We start from the raw sequence: 18,167 nt of genomic DNA, 5'->3' as shown, positions 1-18,167 counted from the left end.
CTTTCTACGTATAATAATAAGTTCTAAATACAGCATGACATTTAAGGTAATCCCGCATCCTAACTGCCGTCCATTAAGGACCCAAGGCCGCTTTTCTTGCCTTGCCTAACCCCTTTCTGTTTTCACATCCAAAATCATCTCTCTTATACTAATTTGTTGTCTACCTATGACAGCTTTACAACCACAGGAATACACGTTTTTGTAATTAACATGACCATTTTGTACATTTGTACCAGGTCGGCTGTCAACCATCTCCATATTCAAATGACAATCAAATATGCCCTACATTACTAAACATACAGTATGTAGACACGTATACATTTAATTAAATCTTAATTATATCTTAAATATAACTTTGATTAAAGTATTACGGTATTACGTCACAATGTCTGGATCAACTTGTGTCTTCAATTGTTTTTTTCAGGGCTAGGATTTGCTTCGCAAATAATAACTTTATATTCAAACATCTACTACATCGTCGTTGTCGCCTGGGCTCTCTACTATATAGCAGTATCGTTTACAGCCAACTTGCCCTGGGCATCGTGCGGTAATCCCTGGAACACAGAAAGGTTTTATTTGTTATTATTTGTACTTGATAGTATATCACCATGGCGAAATGACTGATATTATTCTTATATATCTTGTTGATTATAGTGATAGTGCACAAACTTATGAATAAAGCCAATTGCACTGGACAGTCTAGGGATGCATATATTTTTGTTGTTATTTCGTAAATCGTTTGCCAACAGTTAAAACGTGTTTACCCGATTGTTTTTTTCTTTCGTCGCGCATTTTGTCGTTTTCCCAAATCAATATATTAACTACAACTGGTATATCAAACCGTACAAAGTAGCTTAAGTATTTTAAAGGCTTGTAATCCTAAATTAGTTTCCAACAAGGCACACGATTTTAAACCAGAATGCTTAAAATAAATCCAAAATAATATTAACTTGTTGATTAATTCAAAAATATCGCCAAATGAGGTCTAAATGACGTTACATCGGAAATGACATGCACTGTGTTCTTGTATGTACCGGTTTATTGGGAAATGGGGGAGAGATCATGAAATTATATTTCGATGACTTTACTTTAATTAGTAATCAGGGAATAATCCTCAGTTAGTTTTAATAAACCATCAAAATGCATAAGCACTTGAAAGCTTTCTATAATGTCCAACAGTTCGGTGTGAGTTAAATTGTTTCATTCCGTCAATTGCATATCAAATAGTTTTAGATTCCTTAAAAAACAGTTAAAGATAGAAATTTTAAAAGGTTATTAAATGGCTATGTCGGCCGCTTAGCCACCTAATAAGTCTTATCGAGAAAGATTTGGATTTGAAACATTATGGTTTTGTTCTTGAGCTGTCGTTTCTTGTTCAAAACAAATTTAACTGAAAAAAGAAGAAGTGGTCCCGAAAGACCTGAACGATAAGAACACTGTGAACTAGATACTGGCCATTACACAACTAAAATAGTTCGGATACTTTGCGATGAAGAAAATAAAATATGATCAATATACAGCATGATATTAAGAGGAGCATGACACAAACGTACTTTGATTGTATTAAACTAACTTTATTTCGATGGAAAGTTTCCATTTACCTTAAATTTCGACACATCTAGTGCTTAAAAAGCCGTAATTGCGCCATTTAACATACACGGACCATTCAATTAAATCAAGATAGCTTGCATGGAAAACTTTATTAAAAAATCACAATGGCGCCATTATTCACACACCATTGATTCAAATCAAGATAGGTAGCGTGATCTACTTTCGCTCTACGTTTTCAATAATTTTACCGTATTTTCTCTGCCTGCCTGCCTGTCTGTCTGTCTGTCTGTCATTTACGTTATATGAGAACTAAAATTGTTGTTTTTTAAACCAGATGTTTTGTAACTGGGATGACACTCAATCATACTGTCACCGATTGTGAGACTGTCACCAACAATTCGTCTGTCTTCAATTCCTCTTCTGTCATGATCAATACAACAGAATGTACGTCTCCAGGATCAACTTTCCCGCCTGTTGATGCTGTGGTGGAGTATTGGGAGTAAGAACGGCTTACATTTAATATGCATAATTATATATTGTGTATATGTGTAGATTACGTTTACTGAATGAAAGTACCTCAGTACACAAGTATCTCCAATATATTGCTCAAATCAGCTCTACGGATCATCGTTTGTAAAAGGTTATGCTCATTATGTAGTTTGTTTCCCTATTTCAATTGACTAATAGTAGATTATAAATGATCCTTGTTAAATGCTTAAGACTAAGGATTTATTGATATATCAGTTAGTTCATATATCGCATTTCCGTTCAGACATGCAATCTTGCAAATGGTGTAGCAATGAGCAGTTAAATCTCGTTCCTAATGTTGTAGCAACCTTCATCTAGAGAAGATAATACACTTATATCTCTCTTTGTAGACGGGGAGTCTTGCAAATGTCCCGCGGACTTGAAGAACCGGGACGGGTTGTGCCCGGCCTGGCTGTTGCTCTTCTGGTTGCGTGGGTATTGGTTTACCTGTGTATATTTCGGGGCGTGCGATGGACAGGGAAAGTGAGTATGTAAACCGTCGAAACAAATAACCAGATGCCAATTTTCAGCCAATATTTCACACTCGAGTATCGTGTTGTTTGATAATAGGTGTAATTTAAATCATTTGAAGAATCGACAAACAACATGAAATAAACCATAAAGCGTAGCTACGCACATTTTTGATACATGTTTAAGTAAGATTATACATGTACGATACGTTTAATATTGTTCAGTATTTTGATAGTAAAAAGGTCCACTGGTCGTCTGATGTTGCAGTATTTCGCTGCTATGCAAAAAAGTAAATCAAGATGTTTAAGGATAATATCAGAACTATACGTATTGACATTGTCATTTCTCACTTTTATAATGCTTTGTTTTGCTATTTTAGATCGTGTATTTCACAGCAATTGTCCCCTATGTACTTCTGACGGTAATATTTATTCGCGGAGTGACACTGGAGGGAGCTGCGAATGGTCTAGTGTTCTACCTACGACCAGATTTTTCGCGCATCCTGGACGCTCAAGTTTGGATAGACGGTGGAACTCAAGTCATTTATTCCATTGGGGTCGGACAAGGCTTCATGATAACTCTAGGAAGCTACAATAAATTCAAAACAAATTGTGTTAGGTTAGTCTAAGACTTTTGTCGAAGCTCGTAGTTCTAGTTTAAAGCGAATATATATATCCGCTAGGAAAAGGCAACACTTACACGACTTGTAACGAAAACACTCATTTCCACCATGTCCTACTTTTTCTCATTTAAAGATGCACTCTTACTCCCAAATAAGATTTACCACAAATAATCCAATTGTTAAAATATACAAAAACGGGTAAATCCATGTCAAAAACAGTGGTTCTTATGAAGGCTACCGAAGTTAATTTGAAATAAAGATGCATAAAACAAAGTATTTCTAGCTTATAAGACGATAGTAAATCATATAATATTTTTGCGTTTTCAGCTTTTAAATACGGTTACAATATTGTTATCAGTAATTTATAGTTTTCATAAAAGCGTTATTTAGTCAGTAGATAAAGGTTTATCACTCAATTATTATTACGATCGAAGGACGTTTTTATACACACTTCAAAAACTCATTAAAAACATACAAACTTATCAATGTAATTATTTTCTCCTCTGCAGAAATGGACTCATCATTATGGTAATAAACAGTTTCACGAGCGTGTTTGGTGGTCTTGCTGTTTTTGCAATTCTCGGCTTTATGGCTCACGAGACACAACAACCAATAGACAAAGTCGTGGATACAGGTAATATTTGTTATATGTAATTAATTATCTGTTTTTAATTGAGATGTACACAACATTACAAACGAGGGGCCACTCGTATAAGTAAATCACAGATGAGACAGTTTTAAAGTACGTCTAAAGTTTTATATACTTTTATTGCAAGGGTCCAGTTGTTTTGTTTCTCGTCTATCCTAAAGCAGAGAATCAGATATGTTATATCTCTACGCAGGTCCCGGGTTGGTGTTCCTTGCCTACCCTAAGGCGGTGACTCAGATGCCTCTATCTCCACTCTGGTCTGTGCTTTTCTTCATGACCATCTTGTTTGTTGGGCTGGATAGCGAGGTACAAACTTAAACGGTGTAATCGATCAATAGGTCCTTGGCTATATAAACAATACAAAGTATAATATTCCCGGATTAAAAGTGTTAGATCTAATTTGATGATATCATTATAATATTGGCTGTGCGATCAATATATGTTAAATTAATTAAATAAAAGATTAAACTGCAAAACGTCCAAGAACGCTAGACGTACGACTGCAGTCACATAATAATGATTTTCAATACAATAAAAGTTTGCAGGAGTTGAGGCTTTCCTTACGCCGTTCATGGACAGGTACCCGAAGATCCTATACAAGCCTAGAAACAGGATGATTTTTGTGGGCGTTTACTGCATTTTCTGCTTTCTGATTGGCTTATCGATGGTTACACAGGTATGGGACAAGCTCAGAAAGCAATCATGAATTGTGTTCATCTTTACAATGGAATTCATAAAGGTCACACATGGAAATTCGATCCAAATTAATGCAATACCTTCATTTCTTCGCCTTATTACAATGCAATATGATTTATATGCGTTCGTATGCCCGTATTTACCACTACACATATCGATATCTGACAATATGGTATACAGCTTGCCACGTCAAAAATTTGACTATGAATCATTCCATGACAACAGAAAAAGAAAGCCACTGAGGCATTGAACGTAATCAAAGACTCTGAAGAAAAACTATTATTGGGGATGAATTCCATTACTTGTTTGTGATCATTTTATTGAAGATCTAGATATACATCTATAGATATATGAGTGTTACTACGATATCAAATAGTTTAATATATTTGTTGTCATTGACTGTTTCATTATTGTTTAACCTGTTGCTATCGCATGCATACTTTATGCCTTGATATCAAAGTTTCAAAGTTCAAAGACACCGTGGGTGTTACAGGGAGGCGTTTACCTATTCCGACTGATAGATTACTATTGTGCCAGTGGTCTGGTCCTTCTGGCAATGGTGTTCTTCGAAACTCTGGCCATCGGATGGGTTTACGGTAATTCTCGAATGGGATTTCTGTTGTATTAATAAAACATTTAGTGTTCGTTTGACGACAGTATTGATACACATCTGAACCTGTCGATTTCAAAAGGATTTCAAGAACTATGCTTTTGAATTTAAAACTGGATGCTTTCCAGAAAAATACAATTCTAATGTGTATATTTTTTCGTTTTCATTTCAAAAGAATTAATAATTTTATCTCTAAGGCGTAAAAAATAAATTTTCTTTCATGTTTCCCGACCTACCCTATTCGTTAATCTACACCCTTTAACTTCTTATTCCCCTTAGAAATATTGTTTTATCTTTTTTTAAAGTTACAAAAAATGTACTTTAGCTTTTAAAAATACCAGTGATGCTAATACTTATTGTTTAGAAGTTTATAAGCATATATTTTTTGGTCAAAACACTATGCCTTTTTTTCTACCTGCCTTATTTATTTTAGGGAGGCCTTAAACCTGAAACAAACGTGTTGTTTTTTTCGCCTAAAGGCAGATTCTCCTGGCCTTTCAAACTTAATGCATGTACTGGTGTCGGTATATTACCTTCACTATATGTACTAAGTATTTTTTAAACTAGTAGGCCGAATGAATGAATATACGTCTGCATTCTCTAAATGAAGTTACTTTTGTAGGAGCGAGTCGATATTACGACTCCCTAGAAATGATGATTGGTTATCGATGTGGCCCATGGATGCGCATCGCATGGCAATTCACAGCTCCGTTAGTCATAAATGTAAGTAACCATCTTATAATCGTGAGCTATTATTTTTATAACTTTAAATCAGGGGCGTACCTAGGTCAAAATCTAGGATACGCACAGTCTAGGGGGGTCCGGGGGTATGCCCCCCCCCCAAATTTTTTTGAAATCCAACATCGCATTTGGTGCTATCTAGGGGCGTTTTTGGCACGTATAAAAGCATACAAATAGATGAATATTTATCTTAATTAACATTGTTAGTCCCGATATTTTTTTATTATTTTTTCCAAAAATCAATACTTGTATTTGATTTAAATAAACAAAAAGATCTGGGGTGATGGGTGGCGTCTCTATTTAACATCCAATCCGCTGAATAATTGAGATATTGCGTTGACCAGAAAGGCTTGCGCACCTGGGAGCAGGATTTTTCAACCCCAAGACTTTTCAACCCCTTCTCAAAACGAAGACTTTTCAACCCCTATTTTAAAGACTTTTCAATCCCTACCTGTTTGGACTTTTCAACCCCTAAATCAAAGACTTTTCAACTCCTAGTTGATATTGAAGGCTTTTCAACCCCTATATCAAAGACTTTTCAACCCCTATTATTTTTGTCAGCCAGGTGTTGTCTTTTCATTGTTTTTGCAAGAAACTTAACCAATTGTTATTGAAATACAATTAGAGATTTGTTTGGCTTATTTGTTACACTTTTCTCCAAAGTATTGGATGAAATTTACAAAGGCTTTGCCTTGATTTACTAAGCACTTGATGGTTAGGTTTTTTCAAAATAATATTCCGACCATTAACAATGGTACGGTAAAGTAAGATTTTGGTGCTTGGTTACTCCGAACATGCAATTGTTGTATTATTCTGAAGGATATTACATATCTCAGCGAATTCACATATATTATGTACAATGTTATTACCATAATTGTGTTCTTTAAATAACAAATTTGAATAATTGCAAAAGAAAATGAATGCAAAGAATAACTACAACTAATAACTAATAAAAGAACATTCTACTTTTTGTGCCTGTAGAATGCCAATAAAAACCTGAACTTGAACATTTATAAAACTTTCTTTGCTTTTAAAAAAGGTCAACAGTGGAAAGTATTTTTGTAGTACCATATTGCTATTTCAGTACAGTTTGATTTTAATTCTTGATAATGTATTATCTAAAAATTCAGAGTTTGTGGGTATAAATAAATAAAATATATTTTTTGTTTGATTTAAAATCCTGAAAATTATACACAAAATTTATCAAGCTGGCCATAGTTTGGAATGATGGCCATGATATTAGAACCTTAGTTAACTGCCACTTTCAAGTTACTATAACCTCAATTAAAGGTGTTATGAAGCCCCTTAATCCCTTAGGAATTTATGACAATGTCACACGTGTTGCCCATTAATGAATGTGCGACCTTCATTCCATTCTTTAATTGCATATATGAAAAGACAATACAATGCTTATAGCATTTTTTTACATATATACCACTTTATAATAGAATGTCCTTATTGTTTTAAACTGAGAAATAAAAAACGTTAATAAAATCTTATGTTACATTTATGTAATTTGAAAGCATTTGGAACTCAATCTATAATACATTTATAACATCTTTGAAATCAATGTATACTTTTGTATTTCTTAAACATTGTCTGCTAAATCATGATATTTTGAAATATTATGAAGAATTTTATTTAAAGTTCAACTCATTTTATTGTCTTTTTTATTGATGACAAAATGTTTTAAAAAAAGTGTTTAAAAAAACTAAAAGAAAAACAAACAAACGCTGTTTCAATTATTTGATGGAGCAGTACCATGCACATAATATATTGTGTGAGGATTTCCTCAGGGAGATAAGGAAGATTTATGGCTAAATGACTAAATAGCTAAATGGACAGTCGAGCATTTTTTTTACTTATTTAAATGTAAATATTTAATGAATTATTGTATTATCACGTGTTTTAAGTATGTATATTTTGTATGTATTACATATTTTTTGATTGTTATATTTTTAGTCTTAATATATTCTTGATTTTTAAAAGAAATTTCATAATAAATTGTTTACTGTTGTAGTTATTTTCTTAAAAAGGTGAGAAATTAAGGGGTTGAAAAGTCTTCGTTTATTAGGGGTTGAAAAGTTTGTTTAAGGTGGGGTTGAAACGGCTTAGCACTTTTAGGGGTTGAAATGACAAAGGGGGTGAAAAGTCTTTGATTTCACAAATGACAAAGGGGTTTAAAAGTCTTGGGGTTGAAAAGTCTGACAGCCGCGCACCTCACCGGTATATTTAATCACATGCGGAGTCTGAAACTGTCTCCATGCTATGCTTAACAGTATCTAGATAAGTTAATAAAATATTGTAACTTAACACAAATAGATCTATACTTAATTATTTTGCTTTTAAAATGTATGGGAAAATATCTGTTCTTTCACGGCACTAAAATGATGATAACAATCAGAATATCATCGAACTTGTATTCATGCACACCTGACGATTTGTAAACATGATAATTAAACGCACCTGTTAATGTGCTTTGCTGTGGCGTTTACATGAAATTTATCACTCAGGCATACAACTATCGTAATCGGATCAGTTATTTCTTACTCTTCTCACGGTGGAGAACCCACGTGACTTATTCGGTAAAGTGCACGGCAACAAATGTCAACAAGTCTCGATTCAGGTAAGGTTTTTAAAGATAACTTTCTTAATATTTGGAGAATTTTTGTGAAATAAAGACCATAAACCCCGCATTTAAGAGCTCGATCCACGGTAATAAAGAACTTTCTCTAATATTCTAATGCTTTCCTGAAAATCTTGACCAACTGATTTCTCAGAGTTGAAATCTAAGGCAAAGTACACGGCTTTTGACAAATCTCTGGGTTCTCCACCGTGCTTCTGATAAGTTCATATTCCAGTAGCTTCTTAAGATTATGTTTTTCTTAATTGTTAAGTATGAGTGTTTTGATTGGACTAAATTTAAAAGCAAAAAAGTTAAAAAAATCTTAAACTGAAGAAGCGAATGTAATATATTACCTAGACTTCAACAACATGTTACATAATAGTTATCGGTAGGATATTAGGAAGAAATACAGTCAAATCAGTTTTAAGCGACCAGTCAAAACCAAAAACTAGGACAGTGTGGTCTTTGAAAAAGGTGTTCAATTAATGCAGAACGCTTTTATAAGAGCGTTCTAGAATAGTTTCTTTTGGCATTAAGCCACCAGCTGTCATTAATAATCTTCAATACTGTTTGTTAATGACCGTCTAAGAATAAGATACAGTCAACCTGTCTTTAGCGGATCTATTCCCTAAATATGGCACTGTGCATAACAATGGTTATTAAATTCTGAATAAAAGAGCCAGGCGACGATCCTTCTTTCTTGCAAATATGTCAACATGTTCGGCGTTGATATTGCTTTCGCTGTAAATGTTCATCAAACCCAGGCCTGACATTCGCTCAGTTGTCATGGTACTCCTCAAATACGTTTTGACTCGACGCATTGTCGAAAATGAGCGCTCAGCCGTGGCCGTTGCTACTGGCATACACAACAGAGGCAGATCCTTATGTTAGGATACGATGCCTCAGTAGCTACGTCCAATGCTTTTTCCAGGGTTGAGTAGGGAGCAGGTAAAGTTACAGTCCACTTCGCTGTCCAACGTTGACACTCTCGCTCGAAAGTCGGCTCGTCATCTGGCAGGTCTAACTTGAACTCCTGGAATATTTCTATCGTTACGGCATGGGTGAGACCGTCGACCTGCAAATAAATCTTTATTGTATTTTCGCACTTATGCCATTTAAATATATGCGGCCAATGATCCGGTGCTTATTAAATTAAAGGGTTTCATTTGTTTCATTAGGATTTTCTTATTATTGTGGAAACGATCAATAATTATTTAATTTTAATATCTTTAATGCATGCGCATGTAAATGTATTCAGATACTAACCCGTTACCTGGCAGGCAAGTCGTGTACATGCGCGATATTTTTTCAACTTCCGATTTTGTTTTCTCACACTCCCTCGACCTTTTGGTAATATCATTGTGAAAATGTCAAACAACTTGGATCCAAATGAGACGCCGAGCTGGGTTTTCTTTGGAGATCAACATTTCTTAAATGGGTCTTGAAATTAACAGCTATTAACCGAGACAATTTGCGAGGTTAATAAATGTCTTTCTCGAGACGAACTTAAGATCTGGATCTCAAAAGAAAACGAGTGACGGATTATTGTTATTACCTAAACAGTTTTGTGTATGAAATGCGGTGCTTACGAATTCACTTCGTTTTTTTGTTATCACACATGTTCCGTGAATTGTTCTCAAATCGAAGATAAGAGTATTTATGTGATAAAAGGGCATATCAAAAGTAGATTGAAGGTCTTGCAGGGCACACCACATGCAAAACAAACAGCCACCCAATCAGATCAAGACCAGACGGCACAGAAAGGCGGTGCAACGATGACTCTGCGATGACGAATCTACTCCTCGAGCCGAGATAGCAAACAAACGGATGTGGATAAGCTAAGAGAAGAATTTCGAGAAGGATGTTTTAATAAATCATGCATGATATATCGTAACATTATATAGTACTGACCTGGAAGGGAACTTATACTGGTGAACGTTGTTTCAAGTTGCGGTTAATAGCTCTTTCTTCTCACTGTCGTCTAGTTTTTGCCCGAAAATATCACTGTAAGGCGGATTAAATGTCTGTTCAGTCATTTTTAAAAGTCCCGCCTTGTAAACATCATTCGGATCATTTACCAGGAGGTCAACAGGATCCACACCGATTTGGCAGGTTATGGGAAAATAACGCGTGTATAACGTTAGTTGAGATCTACATCGTGATCACCTTTTTGCGGAATTTAGGTATTACACTATAAAAACCAACAAACGATAAAATTCGGACGTAATTATTTCTTATACCCCCCCCCCCCCCCCGAGCCTTTACTTTTTATTGCATTTTTGGAACTTTTATTTTTTCGCTTTTTTCTGACGAAGTGTACGCATTGGCATACTGGCGTATGCCTGGGTACGCGCCTGCTTTAAATGCATTTATTTATGTAACATTCTTTTTCTTAATTGTAGACCTTAAAACTGCACTCTCACAGATTGAACGTGTTGACAACTTTTTTATTTCTTGTCTTGGAACGAGCATTTTTTTTGCGTACATATCTGCAAACCACTGATAAAAGACTGCTGACAGAACATCAGATCGCAGATTCATATATTTCCGTTCCAAAATCGATGAGACGATGATTAATGCATTTCTCTTAAACCGTTAGTAATCCATAAAACGTTAATTTTGGAATGGAAATATGAAAATCTGCGATCTGATCTTTTGTCAAAAGTCTTCTATCACTGGTTTGTAGATACTTATGCAATAATTTGCTCATTCAAAGACAAACAATAAAAAAACATTTGAAGAGACAGTAAATCTGTGAGAGAGCAGCTTTAAAAGGTGCTGCTTAATTTAAAGTTTAACCTGTTTTGCAAACTGACAGTAAAAAACTGTGTCGAATCTGTAAGTAGACTTTAAATACAATTTAAAACCTAATTTCTCATCCTTTAAACATAATTATGTCATTAGGATTGAAACAAATGATTCAAAAACAAACACGAAAAACAATCTGGGGAAAAAAGTAAAAAGAGATTCTAATCACATTTCAATCAGAACAAAGCCAGGAAATGTGAGTTTGACAACGTTTTGGAAATGTTCAGCAGGAAGTATAACAGTGTGAGTATACCACGTGATAAATTGCGTCATAACTGCTCCGTCGGAAGGCAATATTTTGCTTCGAATGAAGACTTAAAACAAGGTGTACTTTACTATTTGTTCAACATTTTAAATGAAAACTAGAGCAGTCTACCGGGAATTCAGAGCCCCGCCTTCGGTGTTTTACCAGAGTTTGATTGAGAGTTTAGTTTCTTAAAAAAACTTCGACAAACCTTTTCACCATCTGCCGCGCTGTCAAAACGCTATATTGGAAACAGGTTGGTCGAGAGGTTTGAGAAAACCGTAAGCACGTTTTCAAAATCCTGTAATAAAACGAAGACCGGGCTCTTTAAGCGGCATAGACTGCCGTTTCTTTCACTCTAAATTGTAAAGACAAGTAGAAGTTATCATTGTTTTATGTCTTCATTCCAACCAAAATGCTGTCTTCCGACGTAGCATTTATGATGCAATCTATCACGTGACACACACACATATAATCGCCGAATGTAACCTCCCTAAAAATCGGCATAACGATCTGATACAGGCTGTCGATTGAGACAATGCTGTATTAATTCTAATTAAAAGATGAATATTTTGTGTCTGAAAAATCTCTCTTCCAGATGTATTCTCAGTTTTATAATGGTGTAACATTCGAATCTATACATACTTTTTAAAACAATGACTTTAACTTGTTCACTTTCAGGGTATATTCTGGTTCCAGCTTTCTACTTATAAGCCTTTAACATTCAGCGATGATTACCAGTACGCTCCTTGGGCAACGGCTCTCGGCGTGTTCTTCACATTGTCATCAATTTCATGTGTCCCAGCGGTAGCTGTATATCTCCTTATCAAATCTCCTGGTTCTCTGAGAGAGGTATGCTGCTATCTCACGTATGCTCCTACACTGACGCAAACACTTATCCTCTATAATAGTTTCCGATCAATTGCCGAAGTTTGTAGATCAGCTACATATAACTCATCTACTAGTCACCATAACGTTTCAAGACAAGAAAATCTTCACAACATTCCAACTTCGTAAACTTTACTATTTCATCCGCAATTTGTTAATCACTTCGTACGTCGTCAAAATCTAAAAATAATTTGATCACACTTAAGTTCTTCAGTTACATAATTTGCTCGTTTTTTAGAGATGGCAAGCGCTTACTACACCAGAATTGAAGAAACATCAACTCTTCCCGGGCTGGGAAAATACAAACTACAAGTGGAGTCAAGTGGAATACAAAAGTCACGACGCTAATAACCCTTTCAACTTTGACTCGGGGATTTAATTTCATAGTTAGGGGTGTTTAGTTTAATGTTGTGAACAGTAGATTCTAATTATCATATATACCTCTGAATATAAATTGGTAACACTGATCGGATAACTGAAGAATAAGAGTGTTTGCCACTTGTCTGTCATCTTCAGTCGGCGGAACAAACCGACATAAAACAAGTAGTTTACAGATATTTGCCAACAGGCGTGTGTTGTTGTAGCAAAATCAGTCCTATCTTCGAACTGGTACCTAACATTGCAGTAAATATTGGGCTGTAATTTCGCTAAATTATAGTTGACATTTGAATTAGACAATTGTGACACATGCATGATATATTCTTCCGCATATGATGAATGCCCTCCAATCTGACAGCCTTTCGCCATCTTAATTGCGACGGTTCTATTGAGTATAGACCGTGGAACATGTAGAGTGTATATCGTCACAAAGTTTGACTCAGTTGTGGTCATCTGTGATCATTTAAATATTTTGGTTGTTCTGTTAGCCGGACAGCCGGAACAATTTCTACCCGAAACATATATTATTCGACAATAAGTTTTTTCTTCTGGACGGACGTATATCTTTTGCGGCCGGATATTTGTTACTCCGAATATATATATTTATATACATGGTATTAAACTGGTTCGGAATACCACTTATTGGTTATCACTCTTAGAAAACTCGACATTTGGTCCAAATGATTGAAAATTCGTTTCACGGTGTTGTGTCTAGTGCTCACTAGAATGGTGTAGACCAAAGGTTCTAAAATTGCTGTGCCATAGAGAGCGAAGAGGACACTAATTGTGTAAAGCTGAAGCTTTAACAAAATAATAATTCCATGAATTATAGTTAAAAAGTTAGGACAATATTTCAATTCAAACACGTGTTGTTATTCCTACAATACATAGTGAAATAAGGTTGTCCATTACACCGGAAACAATAGAACATAAATTACATTTCTTTCACCTCATTTAGATATCGAATGTTGCATTTGTAGGACTAACCTACAGTCTCAGTCCACAAAGCCGCACGACTTCAAGTAGTTTGTCCTAGAATCTTCTTTTTTTACTTTTTTTAAATCGTCACTGAATAAAACTAAAACTTTGTGGGTAAAATAATCTCTCGATATTTCTTGTGAATACTACTATCTGGTTATTGACTTATTCATTATGATACTTGTTGGAACCCAAACTATCCAAGATGAATAACTCATGCATGGACTTGGCGTATAATCTTACGACTTTTATTTCCCTCAACATACACACGTGCACTAGTGTATAACACCGGGACCCCCGTTTAACGTCCCCCTCCCCAAGCTGACGAATCGTATGCATAGATGGTGAGGCAGGTGATCGAACCTGCGATCCATGGGTAAAACATCAGCGTGTCATTTTGATTTCAAGAATTTTGACCTTAGGTACATCAAGACTTTTCAAGGCCTTACTAGTACTTTGATGAAAAAGATACATTACTGAAAATTACTTCTAAATCTACATGCTGCACTTTAAACATATCTCGTTTAGTTTTCAGTACCCACATCACCATGGGAGGCAGAATCTTATGTCAAGCATTGATAAAACAGATTCTGCAGAGATTATTGAATAAGATGTTTTCATTAAATTATGGAAATCTTTCAAAATCCAATTTCTTTCTTATCAACACTGTGCCACCAATAATCCAAGACTGTCGTATCTGCTAAAGCCGCCATTCGCCGAATCAAGGCATTTACTTGTTACCCAGTGAAGCAAGAAACATATTTCTTCTATAAATCAACATAACCATTTACCTACCTTGAAAAATGTACTCAAAACATCGGTTGTCTGCTTTTTCATGAAGTCTTAAGTTGTGTCTTAAACTGAACAAATCATATGTCATGATCTTCTTCACATCCTAACCGATGATAATCAGTGCGATGTTGTCTACCAAATGTGAAATGTTTGGTCATGGGTTCCTTTCTCTGCTAAGAACCTATCTTACTTTGATTTCTTTTATTGTGTTGCACATTTTGGTTTATTAACATGTATTCAAGCAAATGTCATTACTGTGATATTTCATGAACTTTGAATAACGACCACGTTTATACAGTTTTATTCGTAGAACAACAGTTTATTGAGCCAACAAAATTTTATATCATACATAAATAAGTAGTAAACAATGACAACGTATATTAATGTTAAAACAATCAATTCATACAGCGTCAATCGTTTTCAACATCGCCTTATCCTTATTTAAAGAAGCATGTCTTTCAGTACCATAACTCTGTTAAAACAAACATGTGATCATGTACCATAACTTTGCAAAGACAAGCATTTCCCAAAGTGCCATAAATTTTCACAAAAACCCTCAAATAAGATTGCACAGTAAAATCACAAGCGTACAGCGACGTTCGTCCATTGTTCGTTGTCGATCAGCGGACATAACCTCGTACATGTAGTCAAATTAAATTAATGTAGAAGTGTTTTTAACATTAAAGTATATTGAATTTTTTCAATAAGGACACTGCAAATAATGTATTTAGGATTTTTTAAAGTATTATTTCGTATAAGGAATGAGATATTAATATTAGGCAACTTACTTAGCATAAGAAATGTCTTAAGCAGTTTTATGAATACCGTCTCAGGACGATGAGACAATTACAGTTCATGTTTGACAATGGTGACAGTTTTCTGTATGCTTGTTTTAAATAAATGCAATTCATTTTATGAAAGCGCGTTAATTTAAAAAAAACACAATAATACTAATATTTCAAATGAGCATTTTTGTTTTAAAAACAGCAGAACTTTGAGGAACGTGTATTTGTCCATAAAAATATGTTTGTCTTTAATAGGTAACATGTATATTGAGTTGCGATTTCTCAGTCTATTTTTACATCAAAATCGTAGTGTTTGCCACTTTCAGAGGTAGCCATGCCGATGATATTAAATAATGGTGAAGGAACGCCTCCGAGTTGGTGCCGTGAGATATTTGATAATGTTGCTTAACGTCGCCAAGCTTAGCAGTTCACGCGCTGATTTTATTTTTCGTTGCGTTTTGTCTATCCTTTATGCGTAGGTGTCACGTAGCCGTGTCACCTTTGAGAGTCTGATATCTAATCTCGTTATCCTTTTCTCGGAAACTACACTTGCCGCTGCTCGCTTGTTCCTATTATGTGTTGACAAAATGTGTTCCATCGGTTTGGAGCCGACTTAACGTTCAGTTCACTCTTCCTTCACCACCATAAGTACGTTGTCTACCTGTGATTTGTACACAAGATCCACTGGGCTGACCTCTATACATATGCGGTCGCTGACCGCGACTTTCGCGGACGTTATGAGATTGCTGGGCTCCATGATTTGCTGTCGCTCCGGAAGCGCGGGGTCTCTGAATGGGACGCTGATCAACTTCTTCTGCACCATATTCTCGTCTTCGCCCTTCCGCACGAGGACGCTGTGTGCCACCTCGGACCGGGTTGTTCGCCCGTCGAAGGTGAAAGTAATCTGTGAGTAGACCCTGTATAGCCCGGCTTCCGGCACAACCACACAGGACTCGTTCCTGCTCGAATGCACGCGGGAGCCTGCTGTCTGCTCCGACTCCTTCCATCGTAACAAACCATATTCTGTAAGACAGACAAAATTCGTACAACTAAAATGTATTTTACCGATGCACGGCAAAGACATGTTTTAAATTGTACGTTACGGGTCAATCGTAGTTACTCGGCCATCGCCTGCAAGCTAGGAAGGTAGTCTGATTGTGTTACGGGATATAGGGAAGTATGAGTCTTGAGTACTGTATTACCAAAGCTTTTCACAAGTTCTCCTTTATTACTGAATAATTTGTAATGCGATTGGGAGGGAACATGTTTTGTTTCATCTCGCAAATGAGTGTCAGTTTGTCAGTAAAAGAGCTTATAATGCACCCGCTCTGACATGTACATACCCATCAAAGAGTTCTGATCTAGGACAAATCTTCCAACTGGTTTGCTATGATCTTCATTGTCCGTATCTAGATAAATGTAGAAGATCAAGGTTTATTTTACGATATACCTGTTGGCTTCATATAAAGGGCTTCTTTTATAGTTTTCTTAATCGAATTAGTCAACAGTCATATACATGTACCTGATACAACTGTTCGTTTCTATTCGACCTTAATTTGAAACGCAGCATTTATTATTATACTTTTCAAAGTTGTGATCATGGTTAATAATCATTTTATTTCATAATCCAATGATATTCAATTAGATTTATTGTATTTCAGCTTTATAACAATAATAGTATTGACTTACAGCGTTCATGCCAGTGCTCCTGGGAAGTTTTCATTTCATTGACCTACAAACAGAAAACGAAAGTAGAACTATTGGAACGGCCTAACCAACAATATGAAGTCAATCTTGACCGGGAAAACACATCCAATTTGTCCTTGAAAACATGGTATTTCCATATTTTTGTTTAATTGATTATGTTGATAATGTAAACGTTAAAACTATTTTATTTCACTTGGTCAATAATGTTTTGTTTAAAAATAATTTAAGTTTTTCCAACTGAGGTAAAAAAGCTCATTTTAAAGGCATGGGGAAGTAAATGCATTTTGAATGGACTAATATAAGTTTCAAGCGCAAGTGCAACTGTTAATTAAAAATATATGTCTCATTTTTATTCTATTTAAAACCCGTTCTTTTCACAAGTTAGTATACGTTAAAATTTAAAAATCGTCATACCGACGGAACTGCGAGAAGCCCGAAAGTGGACGGTCTGCTCATGTAAAAAACTGGGATGATGACAGCACACGACAGCAGACATCCGATAAGGGCGCTTACTAGTATTAACAAAAACACACTCCCACATGTCCATTCCGCACGGCTTCCGGTGACCGTTTGACTCGAGGAAGATTTGGAAGCTGAAGAGTTCCCACTGTTGCTAATATCTATAACACTTTCCTCATGACTTCGACTATTCGCAAGCAAGTTTTTACGTTCCCTTTCTTCGTTCACGCTTTTTTGTCTTGAGCAAAAGCAACACCATGCTTTATTCCGGTCATCCGCGCCGTCATGGCCTTTCCCTGATCTATGTATGCCCAATTCATCTATTTCCCTTTGTGGAAAGCGCTGTGCTTCCACCCCTTCATTCACACCTTCCCCTTCTTTCAAGTTGTCGTAAACTAACGCCGGTATAGTCATAGCCATGTATGCCGTGACACGGAACTGAGTAAGCCCTTTCAGAATCGACTTTATATATAGGAGAATAAAGAAATGGGAACCCGAATATATATTCATCTGGCATACCAAAACCGCAATCAATGACAACTAAAATTTCAATGTAAGGCCGGAACTATCTATTATCCGGTCGAGATGTTTTCTCGCTGCATCTGATAATCAAGAGAGTGAAGAAGGTGGAGTA

General features: G+C 35.7%; 2 protein-coding genes across 5 annotated transcripts in view; one reads left to right on the top strand and one right to left on the bottom strand.

Moving 5' to 3' along the window:
• The window catches only part of LOC128227803 (sodium- and chloride-dependent GABA transporter 1-like), a 35,859-nt gene extending 22,412 nt beyond the window's left edge, over positions 1 to 13,447 (top strand). For all 4 annotated transcript variants that reach the window (XM_052938665.1, XM_052938664.1, XM_052938666.1 and 1 more), the window contains exons 4-14: positions 425 to 569; positions 1,886 to 2,050; positions 2,430 to 2,562; positions 2,930 to 3,168; positions 3,682 to 3,806; positions 4,015 to 4,127; positions 4,360 to 4,497; positions 5,011 to 5,113; positions 5,750 to 5,850; positions 12,228 to 12,398; positions 12,673 to 13,447. In XM_052938665.1, the coding sequence (XP_052794625.1) occupies positions 425 to 569; positions 1,886 to 2,050; positions 2,430 to 2,562; positions 2,930 to 3,168; positions 3,682 to 3,806; positions 4,015 to 4,127; positions 4,360 to 4,497; positions 5,011 to 5,113; positions 5,750 to 5,850; positions 12,228 to 12,398; positions 12,673 to 12,813 (1,574 nt within the window). In that variant the 3' untranslated portion in view covers positions 12,814 to 13,447. The remainder of the gene's footprint in view (positions 1 to 424; positions 570 to 1,885; positions 2,051 to 2,429; positions 2,563 to 2,929; positions 3,169 to 3,681; positions 3,807 to 4,014; positions 4,128 to 4,359; positions 4,498 to 5,010; positions 5,114 to 5,749; positions 5,851 to 12,227; positions 12,399 to 12,672) is intronic.
• A 1,452-nt stretch (positions 13,448 to 14,899) lies between these two features.
• LOC128227822 (tumor necrosis factor-like) lies at positions 14,900 to 17,953 on the bottom strand. The gene is made up of 4 exons (XM_052938694.1): positions 17,489 to 17,953; positions 17,057 to 17,099; positions 16,711 to 16,776; positions 14,900 to 16,390 (listed from the first exon to the last, which is right to left on the bottom strand). The coding sequence occupies exons 1-4, from the start codon at positions 17,951 to 17,953 to the stop codon at positions 15,993 to 15,995; spliced, it is 972 nt and encodes a 323-aa protein (XP_052794654.1). The 3' UTR covers positions 14,900 to 15,992.
• Between the last annotated feature and the right edge of the window lie 214 nt (positions 17,954 to 18,167).

Source organism: Mya arenaria, chromosome 3, assembly GCF_026914265.1.
Source record: "Mya arenaria isolate MELC-2E11 chromosome 3, ASM2691426v1".
In the NCBI taxonomy this organism is placed as follows: domain Eukaryota; kingdom Metazoa; phylum Mollusca; class Bivalvia; order Myida; family Myidae; genus Mya; species Mya arenaria.
The sequence above is the reverse complement of the archived record's forward strand: the minus strand, read 5'-3'. Positions and strand labels throughout refer to the sequence as shown.

Bases quoted from the DNA above. Each gene is read 5' to 3' on its own strand.
- LOC128227822 (XM_052938694.1), bottom strand. From the start codon at position 17,953: ATGGCTATGACTATACCGGCGTTAGTTTACGACAACTTGAAAGAAGGG. The intron at 16,777-17,056 runs GTAAGTCAATAC...ACATTTATCTAG, and splicing joins GGAGCACTGGCATGAACGCT to ATACGGACAATGAAGATCAT. The intron at 16,391-16,710 runs GTATGTACATGT...TCTGTCTTACAG, and splicing joins AGATCAGAACTCTTTGATGG to AATATGGTTTGTTACGATGG.